The 16,476-nt window shown below is 45.4% G+C and overlaps 1 protein-coding gene across 1 annotated transcript in view; it reads right to left on the minus strand.

The window, feature by feature from the left end:
- Window positions 1-16,476, minus strand: part of JAM3 (junctional adhesion molecule 3) — a 48,821-nt gene that overhangs the window by 15,246 nt on the left and 17,099 nt on the right. Inside the window, exons 2-5 of the mRNA XM_084803636.1 lie at window positions 5,429-5,494; window positions 4,629-4,742; window positions 4,282-4,434; window positions 1,900-2,102 (exon numbers count right to left, since the gene is read on the minus strand). Of these exons, the coding sequence (XP_084659762.1) occupies window positions 1,900-2,102; window positions 4,282-4,434; window positions 4,629-4,742; window positions 5,429-5,494 (536 nt within the window). The remainder of the gene's footprint in view (window positions 1-1,899; window positions 2,103-4,281; window positions 4,435-4,628; window positions 4,743-5,428; window positions 5,495-16,476) is intronic.

Raw genomic sequence — 16,476 nt, forward strand, 5'->3', positions numbered from 1 at the left:
TAACTATAGCAACACCAAAATGACTCCCTCCTTCACCCCTCTCCCCCGCCCGAAATTATACTGCTGAAATGAAGAACGTTTGGGATAACCAGGAGTGGATTTTTGTGTAGAAGGACCGAATACCGTTCAGTTCTGAGGCTCAAAACAAAGTTGTAGGCTCAGAATTGTTTTTATTCCATGTGTATGTACTTTGCACCTGGCTCCAGTTGACAGATCTCAGGGTTCTACCAAAAAAACCAAAGTAGATTCTGAAGTCTGTCCACAATTGCCCAAGGGGCAGAAAGCTTTTTGGAAATAGCATTTTTAATTTGTTTATTTTACTATTCATTGAGTATATTACATAAATATAATGGTGTTCAATCTTACAACATGACAATATGTATTCAAATATGTAATAAAAAGAAAACAATTTCTGGAAAAGCAAAGAAAACTCTGCAGAAACCAGCTCTCCTTTCCTCCAGAGAAGAGTGTTTGTCAATGTATCTTATTTGTGCAATTTCTAAAGCTTTAAACAACCATTGCATAACCATAGGCGGTAAAAGATAATTTCCATCCTCGAGCCAGAACATCTTGCATTTGAAAATAAGCCAATTTCCTAAGAAAAAACGCATTTTTATCCACAGGACAGGTTTTTTCTCTGGATTTGAATCTTTAGTCTCCTTCACGAATGATCTATTGTGCCATATGCTACTGGTGTGTGTGTGTGTGTGTGTGTGTATGTTTCATAGGACAAAATGGGGACCTCCAAATGCCTTAGATTTATGATAGAGCCTCAGCATTATTAAAACTATTAATCGCCCATTTTAGACTGGCGAAAACCACTATGACTTTTTTAGGTGATTATTTTTAATGTAACAGGGAGACACATGGGAGACGAAGGCTAGGTGGTTAGTAAAAAAATAAACAACCCACAACAACCGTGCTTAGGTTCCTGACACCAGGCGTGTATGACTTTTCCAAACATCATCAACAGTCCTATCCTTGCACACTGTTCACAGTGCTGGTCCTCACCTCAACATTCTAGTGTCTAGGGCCGGCCCTACCATTAGGCAAAAGTGAGGCAACTGGCTGAGGCACCAGATGCTGGCAGCTGCAGAGACAACCCCCTAGCCATTCCTCTTGAGCACCATGGGCATTCTCCTCTCTTGGAGGACGAAATGTATGTGCCACATAACCTATCCTGCACCCCATAAGCTAGACAGCTGCCTCGGGGTGGCGGGGGACCCTATCTCATTACTAGTGTTGAAGAAAGATTCAACCGCCAGAAAAGTTGGCTTTCAAACATTGTACAGAGGGGCCACCATCTTGTACTTTGCCTCAGGTAGCAAAATGTCTTGGGCCAGCCCTGCTAGTGTCTCTTTGAATGCAGAGAGGCAAACATCCTCCCACACCACACCACTCAATCCCACGTTCGATGCACATGCAAATCCTTAAACACCACCCCTTTCACACACGATCCTTTTTCAGGGGGGAAGAAAAAAAGGAGCACACAAACCAGACGTGCACATACATCTGTATCAGCCACATTGCTTGTTATATTGCATTCACCACTGGTACAGAGGGAGGCCCATCCTCCTGCTCAGTTCCATGTTGTTTATAAAGAATTCCCAATTCGATGAATGTGTGAACAGACTGATAGAACTGTAAAGTGTTTTTTGAACCACCCAGAGAGCAGAGGCGGTGGAGGCTGGTGGCTCCAATGTCAGCAGGGCAGCGAATCCACTCTGGGTTTCAGTCAGAACCAGTCAGAATGCTAAAGGAGCTATCCAAGCTCCTACTGGCTGCAGCTAATGGATGACATGGAAATGTAATGAAGAAAGATAAGACCATCTGATACAAACACCACCCAGAGATACAGCAATCCACCATTTGGTTCCCTGTCTTCTACACTAGACTTACCAACAGGCCTGTCTTTGTGTCCATTTTGAAGGAGGAGTTCTGGAATTTGGAGTTGGATTTGGAGTCCAGCGGCAACATCTCACCATTACGGTACCAGTTGTATGTTGGCTCCGGGAAGCCTTCATTTTCCTGGCAGTGGAGGGTGGTGGATTTACCCACAGGCACTGACTGGGGCACGTGACACTTTGGGGCCACCGGTTTCACTATTGGGAAAGGAGACGCCCACCACATAAGTCACACTTGCCTCCTTTCACATCCCTCCTCCCCAGGTGTTTTAGTATCCCTTGGTGCTGCATGGAGTGGGTTACTGGTGACCACACTTTCTTTTGGCAAGTGTGCCAAAGGTCTGAAATACAAAACAGAGCCACTCTGATGCATGCTACAGTACATACGCACAATGCCTTGGCCCAAAATCTGCTTCTGGTCCTGCGGGCCACAAAGCAGACAGCAAAGCAGTGTTCAACCTATTCTGGAGGGGGTTGCACTTCCCCTAAAGCAGAGGTAGGCCATCTTTTGGGGCCATGGGCACATCTGGCAATTTGAGGAACTGTCCTGGGCACCACCACAAATGGTTTCCATGAGAGCTGTGGCAAAAGGCAAGTAACCTGCCCAAAAGACTGAATACAAAGTAGAGGTGGGGTCTGAGCCCTCTGACACTACACAACTCCTTTGAACCCACACTTTTCAGCATCACCAGAAACCTATTTCACAGCAATCGTGGCTGCTGGTAAGGACATGTGTTGATTTTTAAAAGTAAGTGGGAAAGGGTAGTCCCCTTCATGAGTGCCAAGAAAGGTGTCTCGGGGCACAGTTGCGCCTGCAGGACCCATGTTGCCTACCCGGCCCTAAAGGATCAGGTCTGCAGTTTGAGGGTGCTCTTTGATACAGCATTGTAATGAGACACAGATGGCCTCGATGGTGTGGAACACATTTGATCAGCTTAGACTGAAATACCAACTACAACCCTATCTGGGCGGTGATAGCCTGGCCACAGTTATCCATGCTCTGGTAAACTCCCGTTTGAATTACTGCAATGTGGGACTGCCTTTGAAAACAGTCTGGAAACCTCAGCTGGTCCAAAATAGGGCAGATAAGTTTTTAACAGGGACTGGCCAATATGATCATATTACTCGAATGCTTTGTGATCTGCACTGGCTTCCAGTCCATTTCTGGGCCCAATTCAAACTGCTGGTATTAACTTTTAAAGCCCTAAAGGTCTTGGGGCCAGGTTTCCTCCCATATATATGTACCTGGACTTTAAGGCCATCTTCAGAGGCTCTTCTCCAGGTCTCCCTGCCAAATGAAGCGAGGCAAGTAGTTACTAAGAAGGGGGCCTTTTCAGTGGTGCCCCCCAGGTTTTGGAATGTCCTCCCCATAGAGGCTCGCCTGGCACCTTCACTGTTGTCTTTTTGGTGCCAGGTGAAGACTTCTTGATTTTCCTTGGCTTTTTAATCTTTCATGATTGTTGTTGTTGTTAACAAAAATGGCATTAGTGTATTTTAAGATCCTTGCACAGATGCTGGCTTTTACTTTGGTTTTATCCTGCTTTAAACTTCTTAATCTTTTTATATTATGTTTTATTATGCTAGTATATTTTATGGTTTTAAGACCTGGTTTGTGAACTGTACAGAAAGCTTTGGCTACTGGGCAGTATAGAAATTTTTTAAAAAGCACACACAGCATGGCAGAGAGAGACCACAGTTGCAGGTCTCACTCTGTGGTGTGTAACAGTCACATGCATCATTTCAAGGTGGCCCTTTATAACCGACCACCACTGCAAATTTGCAGCAGCAAAAAAATCACTGATTTGCCCCTGAAAATCGGAAGCAAATCAGTGATTTTTTTTGTCCACCATTACCAGTTCCTCAAGGAATTCCACAGAGAACCGGCAGCAGGAGTGGGTGTCTGGGGGGCAAAATGGCCCTCAGACCTCCCAGGGCTGCCTGCCCACATTAAACCATGGCTTAGTGTGGCATTCACGAGCAGGAAGGAACTTCTGCAAGCCTTGGGCTCATGTGCTCTCCCCTCCTCTCTCCCATGTGGTTGTGGAAGGAGGACTTTGGCACCACTTCACTTTCCCTGAATCTCAACTCAGTCCAGATCAGAGATAGTGGTTTACGACAAGCTCTGGTCAGTTTCAAAAGCAACCAGCTTCAGACCCTGATTTCAGAAGCTGGCTTGTTAAACTAGCCAGAGTTTGTAAAGCTTCTGCTATTTAACATGGACAGCAGTGGGCTAAATGTAACAGTGGTCTGATCTGGTATAAGGCAGTTATCAGGTGCTCTTCAGTCATCAGTTCTCTGCTCAGGGGCCAATTGGCAATCTGCAAAAGGCAGCCAGGCAGGGTGTACTTGCATAATATGAGAATATCTAGGCATGTACCGTGAACTGTCAGGTTGATGCTGAGCTCCGCTCCAATACGTGTGTCTTCATGCGCCGCCACCTCGCACCGGTACACGGCTTTATCTGCACGGGTCACATTGTAGATGATCAGCGACGTTCTGCTGAGGAGCTGAGCGCGGTGAGCCCAATCTCCTAGAGAGATGTGGAAGGGAAGCATTTACAGAGAGCAACGTAAGACATCCTGTCCATTGGAAAAACCTACTTAACCCCCCAGCCTTCCTGGATTTCACTGCAGTGATTGCACAGTATTAAGCAGAGATGCAAAACCCACAAAAAAACAGGCTAAGACAAAGCCCCAATAAGAAAGAATCGCGAGCATTTCCTACCTTGCAACTTGTTGTTGAAATACACGTAGGAGGTTTCCTTGCTCCCAATTTTCTTCCACTCAATCCTGGGATTGGCTGTCTTGGTGTTGGCAATGATGCAGGAAAGTTCAACACCTGCAGCAGGAACGCACGCACACACACAATTGCAGATTAAGGACCCGAGCCTTCTCGGGGGAAGACTCGCCCTAAAACAGCCAAGAGAACTTGCCTTCGCTCCACCTCCCAAGCAGAGAAAAAACTGCTTGACTCCAGAAACTGCTAGGAGGGAGATGATGGATCCGAGCCAGCAAAAGGAGCAGCCAGCACAGACAGCAACCACTGGGAGAAAGGAAGACACTGCAGACAAAAGCATTTGTCTGGTTCCTCCCGACAATTCCTTCCAAGAGGCCTGGCTCGTGGGCAAAGATGGAGATGAGGATACTGTTATCTCCCCAGAGCAAGGGCAGAGCCATTGGAAGGCATCTCTAACAGAATCTCAGATTTCATGGGTGGGGGGTGTTTCTCAGCCCCAACTCTGCATTTCTTCTGTGGGAGAGAACTGACACATGCAAAGCCAATATACTGGGGGAATTAGGCAAGATCCTTTAGTACCTTTCTCTTCTGGTGATGAGGGTTATGGTAGCAGCGGTTGTAGTAATACTAGTAGTGGTAGCAGTAATACGACTAGGAGTAGTAATACTATTAGTAGCAGTAACAACAACACATAACATTTATGTAGTGCCTATTAAACTCATAGAAGCCCTGCTCGAGGTGCGGGTATAAGGGAGCCTTCCTAAGCTCCTCTACCCTGCCATACTTACGGTGAAATTCCTGCACCACGGGATTCACGTTGCTGGATATCAGCTCTACAGCCAAGATTTGGTACCCTACGAAGGCAAACAAGAGGCAGGTTGAGAAACAAGCAAGGCTCATTGGTCACTGCTGATCTGGAAGCAATGGTTTGAAGCACTCCACGGCAATGTTCTCTTCTCCTCCCCAACCCCTGCCAAAAAATAAATAAAAATAGTTACTTGATTTAATCCTGAAACACCTAGTCAGATTTATATTTTGAACGGCTGGGCAGGTGTGTGTTATTTTTCAGGACGTGGTTAAATAAAAACTGGTTAGATAGGGGATACATTGGCAACAAAGATTCACCAGGGAAGTATGACAGGGCAAGATGACCACATAGTGATTATTCATGTCCTTTATGATTGTATTAAATCACACTGCGATAAGTGCAGCCACCTTTATGGGCAGAGATTCTGAGCAGATCCTTAACAATCAAAGCTGATCTCACTCCCTACCTCTAGGCTAAAACAAGTGTTACCTGTTGATTTTCTGCCTGTCAGACAGCTGGGACAGCTGTTTTATGCACAGAGCTTTGGCACATAAGAAATGGTGGCAACCCCTACCCCAAGGAAGGAGTTAAAGAAGCTTTCTCCAACTTGGCGCCTTCCAGATGTTGTGGGCTTCCAGTTCCCATCATCCCCAGCCAGCATGAGCAATGGTCAGAAATGCTGGGAGTTGTAGTCCAAAACATCTGGAAGGCACCAGGTTGGAGAAGGATATTAGCAGCCACCTCTCTAAAGCTAAGCAAGTCTAGAATTGGTCAGCGCCCAGGATGGTGATTTATTTATTTATTTATTTATTTCATTTATACCCCGCCTTTCTCCCTCTCGCAAGGAACTCAAGGCGGCTTACATTATCCTCCTCCTCACCGTTGTATCCTCACAACAACAACCCTGTGAGATAGGTTGGGCTGAGAGTCTGTGACTGGCCCAAAGTCACCCAGTGAGCTTCCATGGCCGAGTGGGGACTAGAACTCGGATCTCCCGACTCCCAGTCCAGCACTCTAGCCACTACACCACACTGGCTCATTGCCCGAGGATCCCATTGTATGCTGCGTTCGTTGCCTTCCATCATGGGAGAAAATGAGCAATACAAATGTAATAAATATGTACATTAATAAATAAAGGGAGGCAAAGTAGGAAGCCTTCCCTGCATATCCAGGCTTAACACTTCAGAAACAGGAACCAGGTCACACAGAAGCTGGAGAAGGCAGCCTTTTGCCTTTTCATAAGAACATGAGAGCTCTGCTGGATCGAGCAAGGATCCATCTAGTCCTGCATTCTGCTCACACAGTGGCCAACCAGCTGTTGACGAGGAAACCCACAAGCAGGACATGAGTGCAACAGCACCCTCCCACCCATGTTCCCCAGCAACTCGTGTACATAGGCATACTGCCTCTGATATTGGAGGTAGCATATAGCCATCAGGACTAGTAGCCACTGATAGCCTTATCCTCCACAAATTTGTCAAATTGGTGGCCATCACTGCATCCTGTGGTAGCAAATTCCACACTACGCACGGCGTGAAGATGTCCTGCCTTTTATCTGTCCTGAATCTCCCACCAATCAGCTTCATGGGATGATCCTGCGTTCTAATATTATGAGAGGGAGAAAAATGTCTCCCTATCCACTTTCTCCACACTACGCATAATTTTGTACACTTTTATTGTGTCTCCCCTTACTTGCCTTTTCTCTAAGCTAAACAGTCCCAGATGTTGTAACGTTTCCTCATAAAGGAGTTGCTCCAGCCCCTTGATAATTTCAGTTGCCTTTTCCGCACTTTTCCAACTCTACAACATCTTTTTCTGGTGTGGTGACCAGAACTGTACACAGTATTCCGAGTGTGGTCACAACATAGATTTGTATAAGGGCAGTATGATATTGGCAGTTTTAATCTCATTTTATTTTCATTCCGTCAGATTTTCTTCCAATCTACTACTTAAGAGAATCTGCTTTTTTTTTTTATCCTCGCTTTCCTGCCCCTTCTGAGGTAAACACATCTCGCTAATCCCTGCAAAACCCCAAGGCATTAAAAGAACTAGCCGAAACAAAGCCACGGAGTCAGCAGAGGCAAATCCCTCTGAACTCCTCTTGACATTTTTACAAAGACACTGCCACAGAAGCCGTGCAAAGATGGAGGCCATTTTGTTCACTCTGTTCTGCATGTCCCATCTACAGGGTGCCAAGCCAACTCTTGCTTTTCTGGCACAAAGATAATAATTAACATATATACTGCTTTATAGAGTTCAAGCAACTTTCCACACATTGGTGGCGAATCTATGGCAAAATCCAAATGAGAAAATAGTGACACTTTAGAAGAACTCCCCAAATCCCCTCCCAGCCGACTAATGGGAGTTGTAGTCCATCACATCTTGAGGGCAACGGTTTGGGGAAGGCAGCTCTACTACAAGTTTATCAAGGCAATCACATTTGTATCCCTCATGTCCTTCAAGAAAGGTCAAGACAGCCTATATGGGTCCCCACCTCCATCCATTTTTCTTCATGAGAACCTTGTGAGCTAAATTAGACAGGGAGTAGAGTTGCCAGGTCTCTAGATTTGACCCAACATTTCAGTCTCCTTCTCAGGGTCTCCAAGGCAAGGAGCCAGAGACCATTTACTAGTTTTTTCTGTATGCAGAGCATTTTTTACATTTTGGTGTGGCAGAACATTCCATTGTGTAAGCCAGATGGCTGGGGGATGCTGGGAGTTGTAGTCTAACACAGTTAGAGGGTGAAAGGTTGGGGCAGGCTGGTGTAAGCCCTCACCTGTAGTCCAAACCATCCATGGTGCCACCACAATGGGAACTATGTCTAAGTCTCATAGGTTCAGACCTGTGTACTCTGTGCTTAAAAAAAACCCTTCACCACAGTAACCCAAAACGCCGAATTCCACCACCTGTATAACTTGAAACAATTTTGCATAAATTTGCTTTTAGCCTGAATGATTTGTAATAATCCTACTGTGGGAGTTGAAGGTACCACTCCTGAAGGTTTATGCATCCTGGATTTTCCATTTTTTTGTAGAGAAGCAAAGTACATGCTGAAGATGCATTGCCATTTGTTAGTCTTCCAGATGCCACAGGTCTCTTCTTTATTCTTGCTATGACAAACTAACATGACTTCCCCTCTGGAAATGATATATTAGTTTTCCAGTAGACACAAGCGATGAATAAAAGAGCTATGGGCAGCGCAGCAGGGAAGCCTCATGAGAGATACTGTTCAGCTCCCGCTCTGGATTTTTAAGCTTAGCATCCTAGCCACAAAGAAACCTCCTTTAAAAAAAGAAAAAGAAAAAGAAAAGGGGGAGTGGTGGCTAATCTTTTCAGCCAAAACAACCTTTGCAGCATCATAAAGACTAACAAATGTATTCTGATTTAAGATTTTTGGTTAAGTGGGCTATAATCCACGAAAGCCTGAAGACTCTTCGTTATTTTTTGCTGTAATAGACTAACACAGCTACCCCCTGGTAATCTTTTCAGGATGTTCTGTAGCTCTGACCCATTCTCCTGGTTGCTCCACTTGCAGAACACCAAAAACCCTGTCTAGAGCATCCCTGTTTCCTTGAACACCTCTGAGGAGGCCAGGGACTCTCTTGTTGCTCCATCTCTGATTGCTTCATCTCAGAACACACCCAAGGTGTGACGGAACAGTAGGATTGCCCATATGCCTTGTCATGCCTCACAGCTTTTCCGCTTGCTGTTCTGCGTACTGAACAAGCGTCTTTCGGCAACGGTTGGGGACCCAGGCAGGACACTTGCACACATCAGTGTTTTTGTGACAGCCTGCTCCGACAAGCACCCTGTGGCTTCGTAAGTGCTGGCATGGCCACACAACTTGTCTCCTTGTGCTTGGATCCACTCCGATGCTGAACAGCTTTGTCTGTCCACTAGCTCTCATGCGGCCTGCAGCTGAAATTCAATTAAAGTATTCCACAGCATGGCCCAGGCCTACATCCCAGGGGGAACCAGCTCTGTCCTAGTATTCTGATGTGACAACCTCCAGTTTTCCCCAGCCTGGGTCCCTCCTGGTGTTTTGGCCAATCACCCCCAGCCAGCATGGCCAGTGGTCAGGGATGATGGAGGTTGTAAGCCAAAACATCTAGAGGAGGAATGCAGGCTAGAGGTTGGAGCGTCAAGTCTAGGCAAGGAGACCCAGATTCCAATCCCCACAGCCAGGAAGCTTGCTGGGTGACCTTGGCCCAGTCATCAACTCTCAGCATAACCTACCTTACAAGGTTGTTATGAGGATAAAATGGGGGGGGGGGAGTCAGAACCATGTATACTGCCATGTACTGCCTTGAGCTCCTTGGAGGAAAGGCAGGATATAAATGAAATAAATACGCTAACCCCAGTTAGTGTTGGTTCAGATGTAATACTTCACCAACGATTAATATTGACAAGAAAAAGGTAGGGGTAATTCATGGAGAAGAGGGGAGTGGGGGAACCTGCAAGGCTGTGACCCACTCCTGATCTTTTAGTCATGGTTAAGAAATCGCCAGTGTTACATCAGTTCTGAGGATGCTGCATACTGCACCGCTTGTCAGATTTCACACTTGTCCAGTATGATCACAGGCATGCAGAATGCATATTCCCCAAATTAGTAAATAGCCACTTGCCAGGGTGTAAAAAAATCTCCTGCATACCACCAGGGAGGGAAGTATTGTGGTTTTCTTTCTTGTCGGCTGCAAGTCTAATGTAAATAATATATTGTGTCTAGTAAAATAAAAATTCTGGGCTAATAGCCGTTATTGACTTATTTGCACAGACAGCCTGACATGACCTTATACACAACTGTTTACTCATGAAGCGTGTACTCATGGCTTCGACGGCGTTAAAAGGGGATCAGACAAATTCATGATCTATCAGCAGCTATTAGCTATAATAACGTAATAAAACTTCCAAGCTCAGGGGCAGTATAACTCTAAATAGGACAAGGATTAACAACAGAAGAGGCCTGTTACCTTTATGCACTGCTTGTGAGCTTCCCAGCTGTCCTCTGTTGGAATCAGGATGCTAGACTAGACTAGTCCTTTGTTTGATCCAGCAGAGCTATTCCTGCATTCATGTTTCATTTTATTTTTTTTACCTCTGAAGGCATAGGTCTCGAGTTCCACACAGTATGTCCTCTCTGGTGGTTATGTGTGCATTCCGGCATCCAACCAACATGTTTAAAGCCACCCAACAACTTCAGAGCATTGAAAACATTACAGACAGGATTTGAATCAAGGTGGTTTTAGCCATCTGATCCATGAGAAGCTCCCCAGTTCAAAGGCCCCCCAAGGCTGAGAACTTCTCACTGCAGGTCAAATTGCCCCTTGCTCAGCAAGAGCAAAGGAACACCACTCACGAACTAACAGACCTCCTTGGGATCTGTGCCTAATTTTATGCAGAAGTCTGGGAAACAGAGGACCCTTGCGCAGAAGCAGAGAAGCAGTTATAAAAAGCTCCCCTCCTGCTGCTGCAGCCCAGCAGCTTTGTAGAAACACCCGAGTCAGTCAGCCTAATTGCATCTTCGGTGCAATTACAAGACACCCACAGTTGCAAGATTTAAAAAATAATAATTACCGCCCACATTTAGCAGCAGGACACGATCAGACGTGCGCTTCGTCCTGCTTGCCTATGGGGACCCCAAGGACCTAACAAATCAAGCGTGCCAACACATGGTGAGAAATGCAGACGATGAGGGAGGGCAAGAACATGCCAAACGATAAGCTAAAAGTTTGCCATAACACCCCCCTCCACTCCACTGTGTACTTCTCCCATTCTTCCCTTCTCACACAAAAACATCAGTGGTGCCTTGCTGGATCTGACCAAGGGCCTGTGAGGCCTCTAGTATTGTTATTCTGTCTGATAGTCAGAGATCTCTAAGTGCGGCCTGCCAGTTTCCCCCTGAAACTGCACAAACACGGCATGCAGGAAACAGCCCTGGTCACCAGTAGGGATGGACAAGAATTGTGTTTCTGTTCATTTAAGACCAGAATTTAAAGACCCCGTTTGCACCCCTGAATCCAAGTGCATTTTGCGGGCAAAGCCCGCACATTCCCGAGCTCACAATATTCCTTCGCAAAATGTGCATTTTAGAAAAATGTGCACTTTAAAGATGTGCATTTTGGGAAAATGCACACTTTCATGCTTTAGTCAATGGGAAGAAAGTACACTTTTGGGTGTACACTTTAAAAAAAGTGCGCCCAAAGTCGCACGTTTCTCATTCTAATGGGGGCAGGGGGAAATTCACAATTATGAATGGGAACAAGCTTTGAGGTGGAACCTGGAGAACCTTCATGATTTCTAGCCCCACTCTTTCTCCCATCCCAGGTCACCAGTTCCCATTTGACTCTCTGCTTATGACTCATTTCAAGCAGGACCAGATCCATCAGCACATTTTGCATTGTCTGCAGTCCTTTAAAAAAAAAAAAAATTACTACTGCCCCCTTTCCTTCCTGGGCCTAGCCATGCTATAGGGTTGCTGGTGGAAAGCAGGTCAGGACAGGAAGCTGCTCGTAATGGATCACTGCTTGGAAAAATATGTATTGTATGTGTAATTAGGGAGGGGCTCCCAAGCCCCAAAGAACAGAACAAAGGCTCCATTTCAGAATGCCAGTGTTTCATCCTTGTAAAGAAAAGTATTTCCCTCTCAGCCAATGCCCTAGACTTTACTCTGCCCTTTTTGCTGGTTCACACATGTGAGTTCATCCCTTGTGGACTTGTGGCGTTTTGCATGTGTGCACGAGCCATCACAGATCAAATGCAACAGAATGATCTTTCGTATCGCATCCCAAGCAATAACTTTCAGTGAAGGTAAGTTTATGCTTTCAGCTGCCAGCTATCAAATGTAGCATACTCAAGGACAGAAAAATCAAATGATGTCATGTGTGAACTGGCCCTCTGTCCTCCCTGTGTAAAATACTCTAGAATAGAGTTGCCATTTGTATGCTTCAGAACTCTGAAGGGTCAAATGCATTCTAGCTTTTAAACTGGCATGTACCAGCACCTCCCAGGATAAAGCAACTCTCCCACATTGTGAAATGCAAAAAGAATAGGTCTGTACTTCAAGGACAATAATCCTGTACTTTTCAAGCTGTCAATTAAAGGGGAGGCAGGCAGTAGCAACAGTTTCTTCTCCTGCTAGTTCCATCAGAGGGAAGGCCCAGGGCTGGTGCCAGTGCCTGGCACACTTGGGCAGATGCCAGGGACTGAGCATGCTGACAGGACCCACTACTGATGCTTGCCCTGAGCCAGCACTCCAAGCAGTGCCAGGAATCTGGATTTATTTGTTTTTTAAATTTTATTTAAAGTATTTTTATCCCCCTCCTCAGCCAAAAAGGTTCTCAGAGGAGTTTACTCATTCATTTACTCATCTCAGAGGATAGAATCAATAAAATAAGACAGTCCATGCCTACAATCTAAAAAGACATGACACACAAGAGGAAATTTAATTCAATGTTTAATTTCCCACAGTACCTCTGGCCTAGTGTTGCTCTGGAGCACCGTGGGAAATTAAGTGGGTTGCCACCACAGCTATGTAAGCTCACTGGGGCCCACTAACAGAGAAAGATCTAAAGCTGACCCTGGGAGGGGCAGTATTTATTTATTTACTTATTTTCATACAAAAGTGGGCAACTCTAACAGACTTATATTATCCATGTTCAGGTAACAGCGTTTTCAAGTTGTCAGAAACATACATATACGCATTAGTCCTATGAAGGTGCGCAGCCAGCTTATGCGAAGGCCAAAAGTGTGGAGGGAATGCATTCGCACACGCAAGGCCTGCCCCCAACGTCCCTGGCCTCACCCTCTCTGTTCCTGACGGTCTGAAGGGGGCTTCCCTTTGCATTCGCTTGACTGCAAGTAGAACCCTTTGCGCAATCGAGAACCCTGATAAAGCAGGGCTCCCAACAGCACGGAGGCTGCTACTTGTGTTCACGCAAGACGCAAGCAGAAACCTCCTTCAGCCCTTCCCTTTCAACATCGGAAGGTCAGGGGCTGAGCGGATGGCAAAATGGGGGTGGGGTGCTTGTGTGCACGGCCATGTCCCCTCCTCGTTTTTAGCCCTCACGGGAGCAGGCTTAACACCTGCATAAAGCTGCTTTCTATTGTGGGGGTCAAAGTTGGGCAGCCTAGCACAGCACAGCCGGAAAGTCTGGTACTAGGTTTCTCTAGCCTAGACCACAGTCGAGCTCTCAGCGGAGATGGCGAACTTCTTCTTGTGTCATGCCACTATGTACAGCGAGTGGGGGCTCACATGACTGATCCTCCCCAAAACTCCTTGCTAGTTTTCTAACATGCAGGGACATGTCGATTAGATGATCCCAGTTAAATATCCACCTTTCCATTGTAATTTCTACAATGAAAAGTGAAGGATTTGGATTTTCTAGGCAGAAATTCTACTTCTTTTAATCTTTCTTTTCCTTTTTCTGAGAACAGAGCATCCACAGCTCTGATGGCTAAAAATCATCATCATCATCACCTGCCCAGATATTTTCTGGGCTCTTTGCTCCCTAGAAAGTCAGCTATTCATGCCATGAACCAGAAAGCCAACAGAAGAATCAGTGACAGGAACATCAACGACAAGGAAAGGCGGGGGCTTGCAAAGTTAGGAAACAAAATCAGCTTTCCGGCTGAAATAACTTGAGGAAATGTAAGCATTTTCTACTTAAGAGACTGTGGAACAGTCAAATTAGGGCTGGGTTCCCTGCCAGAAATCCCATAACTAGCCTGGCATGAAAAGAGTTACGCACAGCCTCACCAAAGCAGAGTCAAAACGGAGCATTCAGCAAAGAAGACAAATTCTTCTAATACTCAAGCTTCTTCTTGCCTTGCTCTCTCCTGCTATTTTTAGCCAAGTATTTTCTGGACATGCCAAATGCTCCTTGTCTTACTGCCATCCAAGGCCCCTTTTCCCACAGATGCTCCGTCTGCACCGCAGGCTGCCGCAAATCTACCCCAATACTAATAGTTCTGACCCAAATATACAAATGCCAAGGGGGTATTTCGGAAAATCCCCATTAGCGCTACAATCAGCTAGCCAATAGCGAATTCTAAATATTCTTGCGCATCCCTAGTCAGCAACTAATTATTAAGCTGGCCGTGTTGTGAAACGTGCAAGGGCTAAAGGGATAACAACGTCAGCTCGGCCTACTGAGTCACTCTCTTACAAACTGAGATGGGACAGAGGGCCTTTGAACGTCCAATGCAAAGAGCAACCGATTTTATTTTCTTATTTTCTTATTTTATTTTATGCACCTCAGCTGCTGCGGCCTATAAAACGAGCCAAGATGGGGCAAAAGGGAGCGAGCCACTGAACCATTTTGCACGTCTCCTGATAGGAATGGAAAGCGCAAGGAGATACGTATTTTAATAAATAAGTAAAATAAAACAGGGCAGCCTCAGTCAGATCTTCGGTTGCAGTTCACACTGGGAAGAATCATTATCCTTCAGGCCGCCCCCAGCTCCCAATTCAGCAGAAGCCTCGACATTGTGAGGCCACCACATAAGATCTGACATCTGTCTTGACAGGGGATAGACGCGCTGGGAATGTGGGTCTCTCCCCGCCTCTTCAGTTTCCTTTGAAGCCTCCCCAGCTGCAGGCTTTTAAGGTTCAATATGTTCTTTTCCCTAGTGCTTACTATATCCAACACAAAAGGCCGCCCTATGCCGCCAGCGTCCCCCTTGGTCAAGGAACTGACAACAATGGATCCCGCTATCTGGTGTTTGATCACAAACGTCACTTCCGCCTCACAGGGCGTGTGGGAGAGTTTAGCGATTTCAGAGATAGGGCTGAAGAGACCTCAACATGCCCTATCTGTGTGAGGAAAAGGTCCTCAAATCAGTGCCACCTTGGGGAGATATAAAAGGACACACATTTTACTACATGCCTGCACTGGCTGTGTGGTAAAAAAAATTATCTTGCCACTTGACAGCATGATGGTTCAGATGATCAAGTTAACCTGAGTTCAGAGAGCTAGCCCTGAAGTAGCTTGATCGTCTGTATAGGCTCTCTGAACATGTTTCAAGTCCAGCAATAAGGTGCTATCAGTACCAGTGGTGGCTGAAGGTATTTTAGTGCCTCCAATAGAAACTACAAAACAGAAAAGACAGGATCTCCAATTACAGCTCAACAAAAACACACAAGCTGCAAGGGACCTTATAGAACTGCGCTTAATATATTATATAAAAGAAGTAAATTTATAGTGGTTTATAAACATGCACATAAACAAATAAGGCACAATTGATTATGCACATCAAATTACAGGAAGTAAATATTTTCAATGCACGTACGTCGTAACAATCTCATTCCAAGCATATCCATTCCAATACATATACATCACATCGAACATGTAATGAACAACTCATTATATCAAACAACAGAATCCTGATGTGTTACTGAGACGACTAGGAATAGTCTTCCTCAGGAGCTATATAGACCGCTCTTTTTAAGTATGTATAGGACACACTATGAAAACTGATGTCAAGAAAACATTTCCACTTCCTAAATATTATAGATTGTCAGTGGTCAATTGAATAAGGCAAAACAGCCAAATATATTATAAATTGTGAGTGAATTAATTCATCTGGAGAAAACATCAATATTGTATTGAATGTAGAAATTCCCGATTTTCTCTAACTCACTCTTTTCCCAGAACGTGCTTGTACTCCGAAAGTCAGTCACCACAAAAGAGATAATGCTGCCACACCAGTCCAATAGAAAACCAAAATTTTGTCTTTCCTATCCCCAGAGTGGTATATATAAAAGAAACTAAAGGCTGACAGCCTTCAATGGTATCCAAAGATCGTCCACTTGTGAGCAGCTCCCTCATTCTTCCTAATTATTGGCCCAGCCCTAACAATGCATTTGTAGCCCACAGCCAGTATTTCCTTCTTCCACAGACTCGTCTCTAAATGGGGTGCCTGATCAATATTTCAAAAATAAGAGCAATTAGGAGGGGCAGTGCCTGTTCCATGAAGCCAGAAGGTGTGGACATAAACAAAGTTATGATGTTCAGGAATAAGGGTTATCTA

The sequence above is a fragment of the Heloderma suspectum genome, chromosome 6 (assembly GCF_057233095.1).
Source record: "Heloderma suspectum isolate Gila_16-S chromosome 6, 16-S_ref, whole genome shotgun sequence".
NCBI classification, from domain to species: Eukaryota; Metazoa; Chordata; class Lepidosauria; order Squamata; family Helodermatidae; genus Heloderma; species Heloderma suspectum.